This window comes from Thermobia domestica, chromosome 6 (genome assembly GCF_964235325.1).
Source record: "Thermobia domestica chromosome 6, izTheDome1.hap1.1, whole genome shotgun sequence".
NCBI classification, from domain to species: Eukaryota; Metazoa; Arthropoda; class Insecta; order Zygentoma; family Lepismatidae; genus Thermobia; species Thermobia domestica.
This window is the reverse complement of record NC_137459.1, coordinates 100,523,481-100,538,011: the sequence shown is the minus strand read 5'-3', so window position 1 is coordinate 100,538,011 and position 14,531 is coordinate 100,523,481. Positions and strand designations below refer to the sequence as shown.

General features: G+C 36.0%; 1 protein-coding gene across 11 annotated transcripts in view; it reads right to left on the bottom strand.

The window, feature by feature from the left end:
* LOC145688130 (uncharacterized) overlaps positions 1 to 14,531 on the bottom strand; it is a 669,087-nt gene that overhangs the window by 408,472 nt on the left and 246,084 nt on the right. For 9 of the 11 annotated variants that reach the window (XM_081761906.1, XM_081761908.1, XM_081761907.1 and 6 more), the window contains one exon: positions 10,512 to 11,076. In XM_081761906.1, the coding sequence (XP_081618032.1) occupies positions 10,512 to 11,076 (565 nt within the window). The remainder of the gene's footprint in view (positions 1 to 10,511; positions 11,077 to 14,531) is intronic. The other 2 variants (XM_081761914.1, XM_081761916.1) reach the window with 1 other exon arrangement.

The window sequence follows — 14,531 nt, the reverse complement described above, 5'->3', positions numbered from 1 at the left end:
ACCTCGGTTCTGAAAAGGACGTTCAACTTCAAACCAAATAACCAATTTATAGTCAAGCAAATTAAACTTTGTTTGCTCAACGCCAATTTAATTCAAATTTCCTGTTTTCTAATTAATTGTGATGTAACATTTTATTGGTAGAAAATACTTTATTTGTTTTTAAAATCGCACACACTTATATACAATTTACTACGTATTTCACGCCCTTACTTTAAAATGTTTTTAAACTGTTAGACTTAATCATGATTTTAGTTAATATATTCACTCGCGTGTATTTATTAAAATACACAGGACCCTATGAAGAGTCATTTTCAGTATCGTATTAAGAATCTGAGAAATGCGTAATGCCAACTTCTGTATTTAGAAACAGGCTAGTGATGTCATCAACGATTTATATATAAAAAAGATCAGTCATGACTTCTTCGCAGGGTTGTCCAAACACATTTAAATAAATCAAGATAGGAAATACTCACTTTAATATCTTGATTTCAAGTTTGGACAAACATAACGGAAAAGTCATGCCTGACCTTTTTCGATATAAATTGTTCCTAAATTCATTGATTTGTTTCTAAATATGGAAACCAGCATCACGAGTTAATCAAACTCTTAACACGACGCTAAAACAACTCTCAATAGGGCCTAAAGTGTCTTAAGATTTAATGAAGAAAGTATTAATAATTATGCTATTATTATATTAAATTTCTGGTTAGTGTGGTAATATATTCAATCTAGTAAACTAAAGACTTCGCAATAATGTAACCATTTTGACAATTAAATCCCAAATGTAAGTAGAACATACAAGAAAGTTCAATATTACTAATAATATATGATTGATAACTTTAAAGCTCTATTCTCATTTTTCAGTTATAAGACAACTAATAACTATTAATGAAACTTCATAATATATTAGAAAGCTATACTTCACAATAACAAACTCTATAAAGTCAGGTTGTTAGGTCCATATTTGACTGATTTTCAAATTGTCCTATTACCCTACGAAAATCCGCGCCACAATTACTGGTTGTGTTCTATCGGTGCACCAAGATTATGCATTTGTCCTGACATCACACTTTTCATTGCTACAAACTTCGTTGAGCACAGTCCTAGCACTTTCATTTCAATCCTCCTTGCAGGTTTTTATAGGCACTTAGGCAGTGAGAGCATGTGTCAGAAGTCGTTTTAGCAATCCAAGTGCGCTAAAAGTCAATTGGTGTCCGGTTTTTGACAGGAATGTCATGAAAGATAATCTGTCACCTCATGGACTCCACTTTTCTGCTTCATAACATACTGTATTGAAAACGGAAGAAGTGACTGAAGACTTTTACGTGTAAATCCGCACCTTGTTTTTGTCTGCTCCATACAAACGAAATACGTATTTCCGATACATTGGGGTCATGATGGATTGGTGGAAGTAGGCAGAATTCATGTTCGCGTTTCTGTCCACCTCGCATACCTCCAACTTTCCCTAGTAATCTTGCCCGTTGACAAACAAAATTATCTGCAAAAAAACTTCTCTCTACCAACGGTAAAATTTGGAGCTTCCATTTCATGAGGTATTGCGGTACAAAGTTGTCCAAATGGCATTATTACGCATGAAATGAATGTAGTTCTCCTCGAACATGAAACCATCTTCCATTCCTATCCCCCTCTCCCATGCCTCTTTCCTACAAATAGCAACAGTTTATCTTATGTTCAGCAACGTGGTGACAGTGTTGAAGGTTGTTAAGGTTATAAATCCGCGAAGAATTTATCTGACCGTACACAGATATAATCTCAGAGCCATGTCTCATTGAGATGGTGAATTCTCCAGTCGATGAATTTCAGCCGATATTTTTGCTCGTAACCTCGAACCATCCCCACTTTTAGCAAATGTTTCTTATTGTGTCCCAATTGTCTTTGCCTGGCCACTCTATCCTTAGCTATGTCACTCCAATGGTTAAATATTTTCTCGAAAGTGGTTCACTATTCATACAAAAATGTACATACGAAAGAACCATGATGTACTCTTCCTAATAATGGTTCACATTCGATATCGTTTTGCTAGTAAACACATAACGTTAGGCACCTGCAAAGTGAGACAGTACAGTGATAACGACAACAGTATATGCATATGATAACGACAGGATATATATATATATACTGTCAGCCAAAATAAACATGTAACTAATATATTCTTGGACTCAACTTCATTCACTCGTTTGCACATTTGCAGTTACGTAAATATTAAATTATGTTCCTTTACGACTATAATAATTTAAATTATGTTCAATTACTATTAATTTGAGTAATCATTCTCATGCAGAAGATTATTTGGTTTGTATTCGAATGATTTGGCAACGCTACTATCCGTTGTGTAGTTGCATAAGAACACGAAACTGGTGTGATTATTACTGTACTGTTTCACTTTGCAGGTGTCTAACGTTATGTGCTTACTAGCAAAACGATGTCGAATGTGAACCATTATTAGGAAGAGTACATCATATATATACGTCATGGAGTGTATATATATGATGTGTGTGTAAATCTGACTAAATATTCGGACGCCTATAACTCCGAACCGAAAACCTGCATCATAATATTTTACATGCTTATATAGCAGGTCAAAGTTTATCACCATGCCAAGCTTGACCCTGATTAAACGGGTATGGTGTGTGCGTGTGTGTGTGTCTTTTATGTTTTCAAAAATATAATTCAAAAGTTGGCGACAAATAACTCGGGAAGCAAATGTCTGTACAACCTAACATATCACACGCTTATAAATATATCAGATCAAGTCGATAGCGATGGGATCAGTTCAATTAATGATTTTTTCTTAGATGTGACTAAAAATTTGATCTCCCATAACTCGGGAAGCAAAAGCCTGCACAACATAATAATTCTCATCATTACATAGCAGGCAAAGTTTTACCATGTCAAGTTCGTTCCCGATCGTATGAGTTTGATTTAAACGTCTTTGTATTATTTTCTGGACAAATCCAATGAAGGACGAAAAATCACATAAATAAAACCTTTGCTAGAACTTGTATTCGTAACACAGTGTAAATTGAGTTTCGAAATACAAAAAGAAAAATCCCCTTAGGATTAGGAATATAGAAAGGTAAATATTTGGTAGAAATTACTTCTAAACTACTTTGTTTACCGTATTTTCTTTGTAGGTGCGCTATTTACAACAACTCCAAACAATAAAGTTTAGGAAAACAACCAGATTAATGTATATAAATATAAAGTGTTAAATATATCATCTTTGGGGGCTTAACAAACATAAAATTTAGATAATAGTTTCCATGCGTAACACATTGTAATTCACCTCAGTAGTAGTAGCAGAATTTTAGGAATATGATTTGCAATTTCGAATATTTTAATCGTTATTTTATACTAGCAAATAGTATTCCGTAGCTACGAAAACAATATGTTGTGCTACCCTCTTCGATTGCGTCTCTAGTGGCACCGTTTAATGTAGAATATGAAGAAGTTAATGGCGTATTCGTATTAATCTTTATATACTTAAATTTCTGCAATTATATAAAGTTCAAAACAAACACGTACTGAGAGTAATATTTCTCTGTTTAACAGTGGATTTTACAGAATTCATGTAAGTACGTAGGAATTTAGTTTCTATGTAACAAGAAGCCCCCATACTCAACGTAGGTAAATGAACTATTACCACACCAAACAGTATTGCGATCCACGAAGTATTTATTCTTTTTCGGAGCAAGGAATTAACAAAATAATTATTTTCACTTGATATAGTAGGATGTCCACCCGTCTTCTGAATCTCTTTCAAGAATTTAATAATTTTACTTGAAAATAACTATTTTTTAAGTACTTTCGGGCCTGTTGTGACACAAACCACGGCAATCAGTAAAACAGTTTTTGCGTAAAAATAAGACTGTACTCCAAATGAAAGTTCGAAGAGCCTTCTTATGATTTCCTTGCGTTCACCATATTAAAAGCACAGAAGTGAAGATGAGAAGTAATAACACGCGATGTGACACAAAAAGTATTGAATTTATATTTCCTTAGCGGAAGCAGTTGAAGTAAACTTGTTAGTGTTCAGTTCAAGCATCTCTAGTACTCTTCCGTCATCATGAGTTTGGTCTCGCCCGACACTTTCAATTCCAAGTGAGACATCATTCCGTGATCACGTATAACCTGGCTACTTCGGAAAATGACCACTTTAAAAGTCGGACTAAGGATTAACATTAAATTTGATGTGGAAATTAAAAGGCCGCCTTCTGAACATTCAGAATAATGGCTCGGTACATAGTAATACTTATATGTACAGAGCCCAACTCTTTCAATACAATAAACGTTTCTTCGATGAGAGAGAATGTTGTTGAAGACAATGAACATTCAGGCAGTTTGTTGTCTTTGTAACCGCCTTCCACAAAATTTTATTTTTTACCTAGGACCCGGAGACTAAGCGGCAATCCGAAGACTAATTGTAGTGGCAGTACACTTGTCACGCTCAAAAGTTAAGGCCTGTGTTCTTTAACATTCATGGAGTAGTAATGCTTGAGTGAGTTTACATTGGAGAGTCAGCACTACCACATTGACATTTTGACCAGACTTTGTAAAAACATAATAAGAAAGAGGAATGAGGAGCTGGAAAACATATGGTTTCTACACCAGGACTACACGGAGAAAAATACATAATCCAGTCGGCATGTAAATGCTGTTTTTACCAGGTTACGTGCGTCACCACATTAAGTAATGTTGTTTCATCAGTAGTACGATCTACACCACCGTCCAGCGAAAATTTTGTATTGTGGGACCACCATTTCAAATCAAGAATTAACGCCATACCCATTCCGAAGGTGATAACTTAGGTATATAATGTTGTTACTACCTTCCTACGAGTGTCCCCTCTTGGTTCTTTCTAAATCTGTGACTCCCTACTTTACGAGAGTAATAGTTTTTAACATGAAATCAATCATGTGAATAAAATTATCCAATCGCAGCGAGTCTAGTTCGACGCCAAACTCCAGTCTTGGCATGATGTTCCCACCTGCTGTACTTTTATACATGAAATTACATTACTTAAGGAGCGCATCCGCGTAAATACGATGTATCCACACGGAAATCCTAGTCCTTTTTTCTCAGTGTAGGAACTGGCAAATAAGACTGTCTCTTAAACGTTTAAACGTTCTCTCTCTTTCCCTCTCTCGAACTTAACCCCTTACCGCATATATGGCACATACCCTTTTTTCACTTAAGCTTTTATGTGATTTATCAAAGGCACCAAATGACTGTTTTGTCTGCTGTATGAATAAGAGATTTTGGTGTCATCTGGTATGTTCTTTGTGACTTGTAAGTGTGCCATATATGGCACTTACTTATTTCTCATCGGAATTAAGTGAAAAATCTAAAATTCAAGTTTTAATTCATTTTTCAAGTTCCCATATGAGGATTTTGCTAAAAGAAAAAAAAACATGCAGAAAGGGGTTAAGTGACCTCAATAAATGTTAAATACAGTTGTAATAAAGTAGTTTATTCTTAAATTTTAAAGGATACTTTTGTCACGCGAAATCTACTACATTTTCAGAACATTATTAAACTTTTTAGAAAATTGTTTTCGTCGTTGAACGTTAACCTGATGAATCTGTAAACAATTCGTTAGAACTAGAGTGCGTTTACCAATTTGTATTTTTTCTGTCCTATTAAATGATCAATTTTGTTTGATTACTGATTTTTTTTCAATACTTTCTCTTCAGAATGAGTTATTAAATATTATTCTGTTGCTATAATTGGAAAACCAAGATGGAATATATGGTTATTTCTCCACTAAACTTTATTTTTAAAAAAGAAAAAGCTAAACTTTTCCAGGTACAAAAAGCTGTAAAATCAACTTATTTTCAATCAGGAAAATGCTCATATTTCCAAAAGAGCTCTTCTATCTCTACTTAGAAAGGAAGTTAAACTCCAAAATAAACAGAAAGCTGGTACCAAATCTAAAGAACGGTATCATAAGTGTTTTATCTTACAAAAAGAATAGTTTACAGAATATCACTGATGTTTTAAGAAGATTTAAATTCCAGTGGGAAATTTATTATATTGAACATAGAAAGACACGTTGCTGACATAAAGTTTAGTCTAACGAAACAGCAGCGTACATTCGTAAAACTTCTTAGGAATCTTTTAACTATCAGAATATAGTAGGGTGGGGAGATTATATTCAATTGAAACTTCCTCGTCCAAAATATTTATAGTACAATATATATGGGCATTGCATGGGTTATATCTGAAGGAATAATATATTGATTTCCTTGTCTGTGATGCACCCGAAGTCCGTGTGGTCTGGATCAAAGATTGGACGAGCGAGTACTTTGTTCGCAATAATTGAGTCATGTCTTTATCTGAAGATCGTGTAGAATTTAACGTTCCTGTAGAATTTAACATTTTTCAACGCGACCTCATTGCTTTTCAATAATACCCTGTTGTATGGAACATTATGGTGATTCCCCATACACACCTCAATACGCAGGTCTCGGGATGATGTGGCAATACTTTAGGAAATCGTATTATGGGCGATTCTAAGCAAGAAAATTTAAGACGCACATAGAACCGATTTTGAACAATAACTGTGATATGAACAGAACTAAAAATGCCGCCACCAACATCACCGCACTTTCATGTTTCGGAAGTGAATTATTTATTGAAGTAGATAGAAGTCACGTAGTAGCTAGTAGGTAAATCATCATTTTCCCTGACAATTACTGAATAGGAGTTTCGAGGCTCATGTCTGTTTAAATGTTGTAGATCAGGAATGTTTCATAGTAAGTTCGCAATTTGTCAACAGGTGGCAGAACATGTGACACAGTTACTCATCAAAGCGCCACACGTACAGTGTTATGAGAGTGTACACCTGGAACGCATGCATATTTGTGAGTTGTTATCTGAATTGTTTCCGAAGTATTCCATATACAGTTACCTTAAAAATGACACTTACATACACACATGAGGGGTATGATGACATGGTGTTTTTGTCTACGAGTTTTATAATGGAAGTGTTCACATGGCTCCTGAAGAACAAGTAGGCGTTTTCCATTACCTAGGACACCAAAAGGGTGTTTGCTAATACGTTTTGTGCATTGAGAAAACATGGAACAATTCCCAGTGCTAAAGTGACTTCCAAACGTGAAACCAGAGAAACTGTGGAAGAAGAGGAGGAAATAATTTCCATGGTGCAACGCAGTCTACCACAAGTGCCAGACAAAAGTCAACATGTCTGGGTATCCCACATACCTGTGCATGGCGGACACTATATACATACAATTTGTATTCATTTCAACACCAATCAGCGCAGCACTAACATCCTATAGATTACGCTTCCCGCATTCAATTTTTTCATTGGTTATTATACAATCCAGCATAGTGTCATACATTTTATTCACTAATGAGTTAACCTTTACTCATACTACTGTTAATACTAGCCGTAATAGATACACCTGGGATCGGAAAAACCTTAACGCAACCCTTGTCACTGTAACTCAGATTTTTCACAAACGTATGATATGGCACGGTAGGCGACATTCTTGTTAGCCCCTTATGCTTCATGAATCATGAATGCACAGCGATACCCTCATCTGTTACAAAATAACTTGACAGACTAGTCAGACGATGTTCCTTAGCACACAAGGCGAAACTTTATCTTGCTGCACGACGGAGCACCGTCTCTTGACAGTCGGTTGATCATTGAACATCTGAATGCCAGCTACTCTAATCGATGAATCTGCCATGATAGTCTTGTTATTTGGCCACTTCATTCTTCTGAACTCACCCTTCTTGATTTCTGTTTATGGGCGTGTATGAAACAGAAGGTTGTAAGGTGGATACAAAGAATAGACTGCAAGTTCGCATTATGAATGCTAGTGATTTAATCCGCGGACCGCCTGTACCTCCGTAGTACAACACAAGATGTACTCACATGCTCTTAGAAGTGCATTAATGTTGGGGCGACATTTTTAAAAATCTGCTGTGTCCTGCTACATGACCTTTTCACCTCCTCACAGTTGTTCATGTCAGTACCAACTACCACGTGTTAGCATTGTATTTTTCACCATTAATTACATTATCATATACTGACTGTTGCTAACCATGAATTAATACAATAACAATTAGAACAAACGTGTTCCTTAGTATTTACAAATACAATTAAGCTATCCATTTCTATATTTTATATATTATGCTTTTGTTATGTTTTTCAACTTCATTTTTATTTCTGCTCTTACGTTAATTATCGTTCTAAATCAGACCTATCTTCATATGAACATTTTTCCTTAGAATCAGCCATACTACTATTTTCACAAAGTATTGCCACTTTCTACCGAGAAACCCTGTATAGAAAATGAAATAGACGTAAGAAAAGACGGCACCGTTCTGTAACAACATGTATATAGCATAAGGTATGTATGATTCGATTATCTATTCTTGTATGACACTAACACAACCTCTCGCAGAAATAAGTTGCTGAATTAATTCTTTTAAACTGACGATATCTATCATTACAATTGGCAGTTTACGCTTTAAACCTAACTGAACATGTTTGAGGAGAACGGTACAAAATGCACCATCTTAAAAATAAAAAGTTGGAGAAAAATGTGGGGCTCTACATATTCCTTAGAAATATAGATTGTTGTACTGAGTATGCATATATGCTACACAATACATGCAAGAGTGGAACGGTACTAAAATGTACAATATATTTGCTACGCAGTCTGTATCATTTACATTACGATTCGGACTACGCATTGGGATTTATTTCAGTGAACTTTCAGTGATTCCTTATACTTCCAATTTTAAACCTGTGTATGATTTACAGTTTAATTGAAATAAAGAGTATATAAATAACCCCGATTTACTTATTTCCGATTTGTGATCTTATAATTTTTAAGCAAGCGTCTTAGAATTGGACTTTGCATTACATTGGTGATTTTTAACTCATGATTAATTAAAGGAAATCTATATTAGAAATAGTTTTATTATGAATATTTCAATAGATGAACTTATTTATGAGAAACTTTAAAACTCAATAATGTACGAATTTAAAAGAACATTTGACTTATCATATATATGGACATGCTAGCTAAGAAAAAAGAATAGGTAAACTTAAAAGAAAGTTTAACTAACGTTCAGTTTTCACTCAAATAATTTTCAGTAACTTTGAAGTAACTTTTAATTGAGGATTCTGACAATCATGTGTACATTCTCATTTTAAATAATCACGTAAAGAGTATAAAGTAACATCTGATGGGTGATATTAAACTGGTCCTCCCTGAGCTGAAATTGGGCAACAGCCGCAAAAGCAATAATGCTACAGAAACACAAAAGCGTGAGGAAACACAATTAATAGACAGAAGAATGAGTGAGGAAGAATTGCAGACTAACAGATAGCCAGTGAAAACACGACAAGAAGAAGTTACCTGATTTAATAAGGTGACTGATCAAAAGGCAGAAACCTTAGGAATAAGACTACATCACTAGCAGGTCCTAGTAAGGTTTAAGGATAGAAAGTGGAATTTCTGGTTTGAATATAGTTCAGAAAAATAACACTCGCTCTGGGATTAGCGGCAAATCGTTATCGATGAAGTGCAAAAGTGCATGCACGTCGCAGTGATTGAAATGCTGCAGAGGAAGGAGAACATTTCATCCTCAATATTCATTCATTCACTTGTACCACAGTATTATCCCCGTGTTTTATATAAATACACATTGACAAATAAGAAAATAATTCTCCTCCACCACCAAACCTTGTGCAATATTACTAAAATACAATAAACTCTGCTCAGTGCTGTGGAGAGCAGAAATTAATCATTCATGCCAAGGTGGAAAAACTCTGGCAACGGAAGCGCTGCTTGCTCTGAATAGATTTCTACTGTTCGGGTTGAGCAGGTTCGGGTTCTACGTACAACACGTTACTGCTAATTAAAACAGGCAATATTCTATTCTAAGTGTGATCCTATTGCAGAGCAAACAGCTACTTCCTTTACTAATTATTTGGGAGACTAGATTCAGCCCAGGTCTGGTATTATCAAAATACAACAATCACCAATACATATTAACTTGCACTTTTAAGTTTCCATATTTTTTTCTAAATTATTCCTATGCTGCTAGAACTTAGCAAAGCGTTTTGTACCATAAATAGGAATTCGAACTGTATAAAAATAATAAGTAATTGATTTCAGTTTCCATATTAGGCTAATAAACATATTTTAAGGTAGCGATTAGAAAAATGACTTCTTGCAAGATGACTTCTATATTAGCCCATAGTCTGTGTATTTATGATATAATTTGGCACAAATATTTATGCTCTAACAAACATAAGAGCTTTTACTCAAATATGAACGTTAACGAAAGTATTATGTAGAATTATATTATCAATTAAAAGTCATATTGGTGAATGGTTGCTAGTGTTTGTTATATGATGTTTTAGCATAATTTAGATTCTAGCAGCGTAGAAAGGAAATGCGAAGTAAACTGGGCTGGTCCCGGTCACCCATAGGCTCACTTACCTCGACGCCGTAAGCTGGTAACTCCATCCCCACTTGTTGGACTAGCAGCTTCCTCTTCCTCCTCAGGAATAGTATACACTTCTCCTGGGCTGTGATCGTAGAATGGAATACTAGGAAGAATGCCAGGAGATTCAGGTTCATCATCACTTTCCTCTTCTTTTTCCTCCTCCTCCTCTTCATCTTCTTCTTCCTCTTCTTCCTCCTCATCCTCGGACCGTTCCTCGTCCTCACCTTCTCGCTTTGCCTTTCTTTCTATTTCCCTCACACTTTCTTCCCTTACCACCTCCTTGCTTCGTTCCTCTTCTTCCTTCTCCACCTCTTTCTCACCTTCCTCTGGAATTGTCTCGGGAAGGGTAGAACTAGGGGGAAGAGGATAGGATATCGAGGACGAACTCTGGGAGTTGGGCGGGGACCCAAGCTCAAGCGGCTTAGTTACCGGCAAGGGCTCAGGGCTTGTCGGCTCCGACATGCCATTGGCCATTGAACTTGAATACTCACGATCTCTCTCCGGCCGTTGCTCTGCCTCTCTTCGTTGCTCCTTTGCACGTTGCTGCTGTTCCCAACCCTGAAAAATACAATATTTACCTCTAGAGCAAGACCAATAAGTTAGGAAAGGTTTCATTGATAGCGTTAACATTTATAGGTTTATAAATGTTTATCAATGCTTAGGGCAACCAAATTGTCTACTTTAGTTGTGTACTTATTTACCTGACTGTACTTTCTAGCTTCCTTCCCCAGTTACCGTTTAGTATTTTGAAAAGACAAAGGACAACAATTTTTCAGAATACATATAAAAGCATCTCGATATTTGCACTCATTAAAAATTTATGGTTGTCGGCAAAATTATGAACATAGCAGAGTGAATATCAATAGCTTACATACTACTACATAATACACGTGTGTTTTTTAATGCTTCTGGACAAAAGGATATGCACCCCCAGACCAGAGTTCAACAGACGCTGATGAATCGCTGATGCAGGCAATTCCACACTCATTACCGTGCACTTGCGTTACTTCTAAGGGTCTGTAATGTTGCAATTCGAGGTAAAACGCATATGAAACAAAAGATTTGTTATATTCATTTTTCTCGTACTATATTCTGGTGGGGGTATGTATTACGCTTGCCATACTTTTTTCACGAGAATACGGGACATCTTCGATGCGCCTCCCCCCAAGTTTCCAACACAATCCAATGAACTATTGCTCTTGTTATGCATAACAGTATGATGGATCACAATTCGCTCAGCTCCAGCTACTGTTCTCTCTTCGTTCCCTGCAACTAATTGTACGGAGTGAAGGTATTTACAGTGCAATTAGAAAAGAATCGCCTTAAAAACTCAAGATGAAGTCTTAAAAATGTTTTACGGGAAAACAATAGACCTATGCAAATAATCTCGTTTTTTTCAAATCACTGATACAATCTACCTTCGATATTCTTCGCGCGTTTATTAATATTTATTTAAGTGGCTGTATGTGCCAAAATTACGTTTGTCAATTTAATCTGATGAAAATATAGCTATTTTTCTCCTTTCAGGGTCCGTGTGTGATTGCCAGGGCCGCATTCATACATCTTAGCCCTAAACCAAAGAACAATTCTGCGCCCCTAGCCTATTATTTATAAATTCTGTTAACTTGAACCTTGTGGAATGGAAAAAGTAGCATGGCAAATTTTGTCAGCCAATTTAATAGTTCAACTTCGTTGCTTTAAGAAAAGGGCACTTCTTCAAATTGGAAGAAAAGGTGCATTTCGGTTTAGGCATTCTCGTTGATACAAAATTGAAAAAGTTCACTTGTAATGTAGGCTATTACCAACAATACCTGATGCACTAGACCCCCTTGACCCCTTTATTTGCCGACGGACAACTGCAACTCTGCGCGGTTTTCTCGCTATGAAATCAGAAAGGGTGGTACGATAACTTGCTCCAAGCTGTTAATTATCACAGCTTATTGTTCGTTGACTACTAACAGGGTTCCCAACCAATGTCAATTTTTAATTTTTCACTTTCCGATAAGCTAATGGAGAGTAGAAACTGGACGGGATTAAAATACTGTGCATTCGCCTGTCCCGACTAAATTTATGGGAACGCAGGACACTCAAGTCCCAAATCGGGATTGTCCCGTTTTCTACGGGACGTATGGCAGGCTTAGTATGCATGTCCAACCAATTTCCTACACGTACTGTGTATATATGTACTACTTCCATTTCTGTATTTCAGAATGTCTTGCTTCGTTCCCATTTTCGAAAAAAAAAAATAGTTGTCATTCTTTTGCGATAACCCTCATAGAATGTGAATTATTGATGCATTTTAGCTGATTCATTCATAACAAAGCGATGGGAGGAAGAAAAACACACAGTTATGAATCGGCTTACAAAGAATATACCAATATAATGCTAGTATGTTCTTGCTTACTGCAGTTTTGTGCTTTTAATACCACATATTTTGTCAGTGAAACGGGGAATTGAAACAAGAGAACCAGCGAGTAAGTTACAATAAGGCAATAGCCGACGCGAACTGAATGACCGAGGATGAGTAGATGGGCCATTGTTGTAGTGTTATGAGTAATTGTTTAGCCGACTTCAGTATAATTGTTTTCTTTGGGTTAATTTCACTGACAAAAAGTCATGCAGATCGGAGAATGTGAGCGTATGAAATGCGCTATTGAATTATCACTTTAAAGGCTCATCTCGACAGTAACAAACATTATATTTTAAGCTCCCCGAAATTACTTTGATTTCACTGGAATTGAAGAACATAATGAGAAAAACGAAAAATACGCTTACGACTACTTCGAGTAGACGAAATATGTAGATGCAAAATATATTCTGTGGTTGTCGCACAATACCATGGTGTATCTTTAAATACATAAGGCTATGATATAGAGAAGGACTTGTCAATTCGAACTCTTTATTTGGGCGAAGTAGTACTAATTTATGGACAAGTTTGCACCCCCCTCTGATTTTCACCGTTGTTTCTAATATTAAAAATGACTTACGGAATGCTGTAATGGAGATAAATTCAATCTGGAGTACTTCTTTAAATAGACTCCAAGACTGACTGGTTGTACTTTATTTTTAGGGTTGAAAACATCTATGGCATAGGTCGGCATTAGGATAGCCAGAAATTCGGAAAGAACTTGGTTAGGTCCTATTTTGAATGCACTATTCCGATATTCAACTGATGTGTCTAGACAGTCGGAGAAATTTCATGTGATCAGGACGGCCACGGTTTAGAACCCTGGACCTCGATATCATCATGATAATCATTAGTGGATTATGAAAATAACAAACATAACTTTGAACACTTAGACCTATAATCAGTATGGTGTTAGGTATTTTCCGCTTCCAGGTCGACAACAGCTCCTTGCACTTCTGAAGACCCTGACCACAAATTGTATGTATACCCTGTAAATCTCTGAAAACGATATTTGCATTATGAGTTATTTAAAATATCCTAGAGTATCTACGGATATTCTTATAATTCAATGGTTTTGTGACATCAATTTTGATCTGTAGAATTACCAAGATAGTAAGACTCTTATTTATTATGCTTATAGTTTAACCCTTTTAAATTATATGGCAACTATAGTTGCCATGGCATCGACCTTCGGAAATAGCTTTATAAATCTCTAGTAAAGTTTTTTAAACCGTTTTTTTTGCATTCATTCAAGCATGCAAGCATCATAGAACATATTTTATGGGCACTTTGCAGTCTCGCGTGCTCTGCCTGGGGGCAGGGACGTCACAAACGTGGACGATGGGTTTTTAAAAAAGCAGTTTTTAAAAAATCTCTGACACATTATTATTTATCGTAAAATCATCATAGTACTTAGTTTTCTTTGCAATGAACCGGCCTTTTAAACGGTGCTACTCGCATGTCTGTTTCGTGTACCATAGTGGAGAAAATTTCGGAAAAGGAAAATTTTTGAGAAAAAAATCCATTTTTTCCCGATTTTGTGCCCCTCTGGCCAGCCCCTGTGTTAACGCACAGAGCCCCCCAAAAATTTCAAACATACTACATA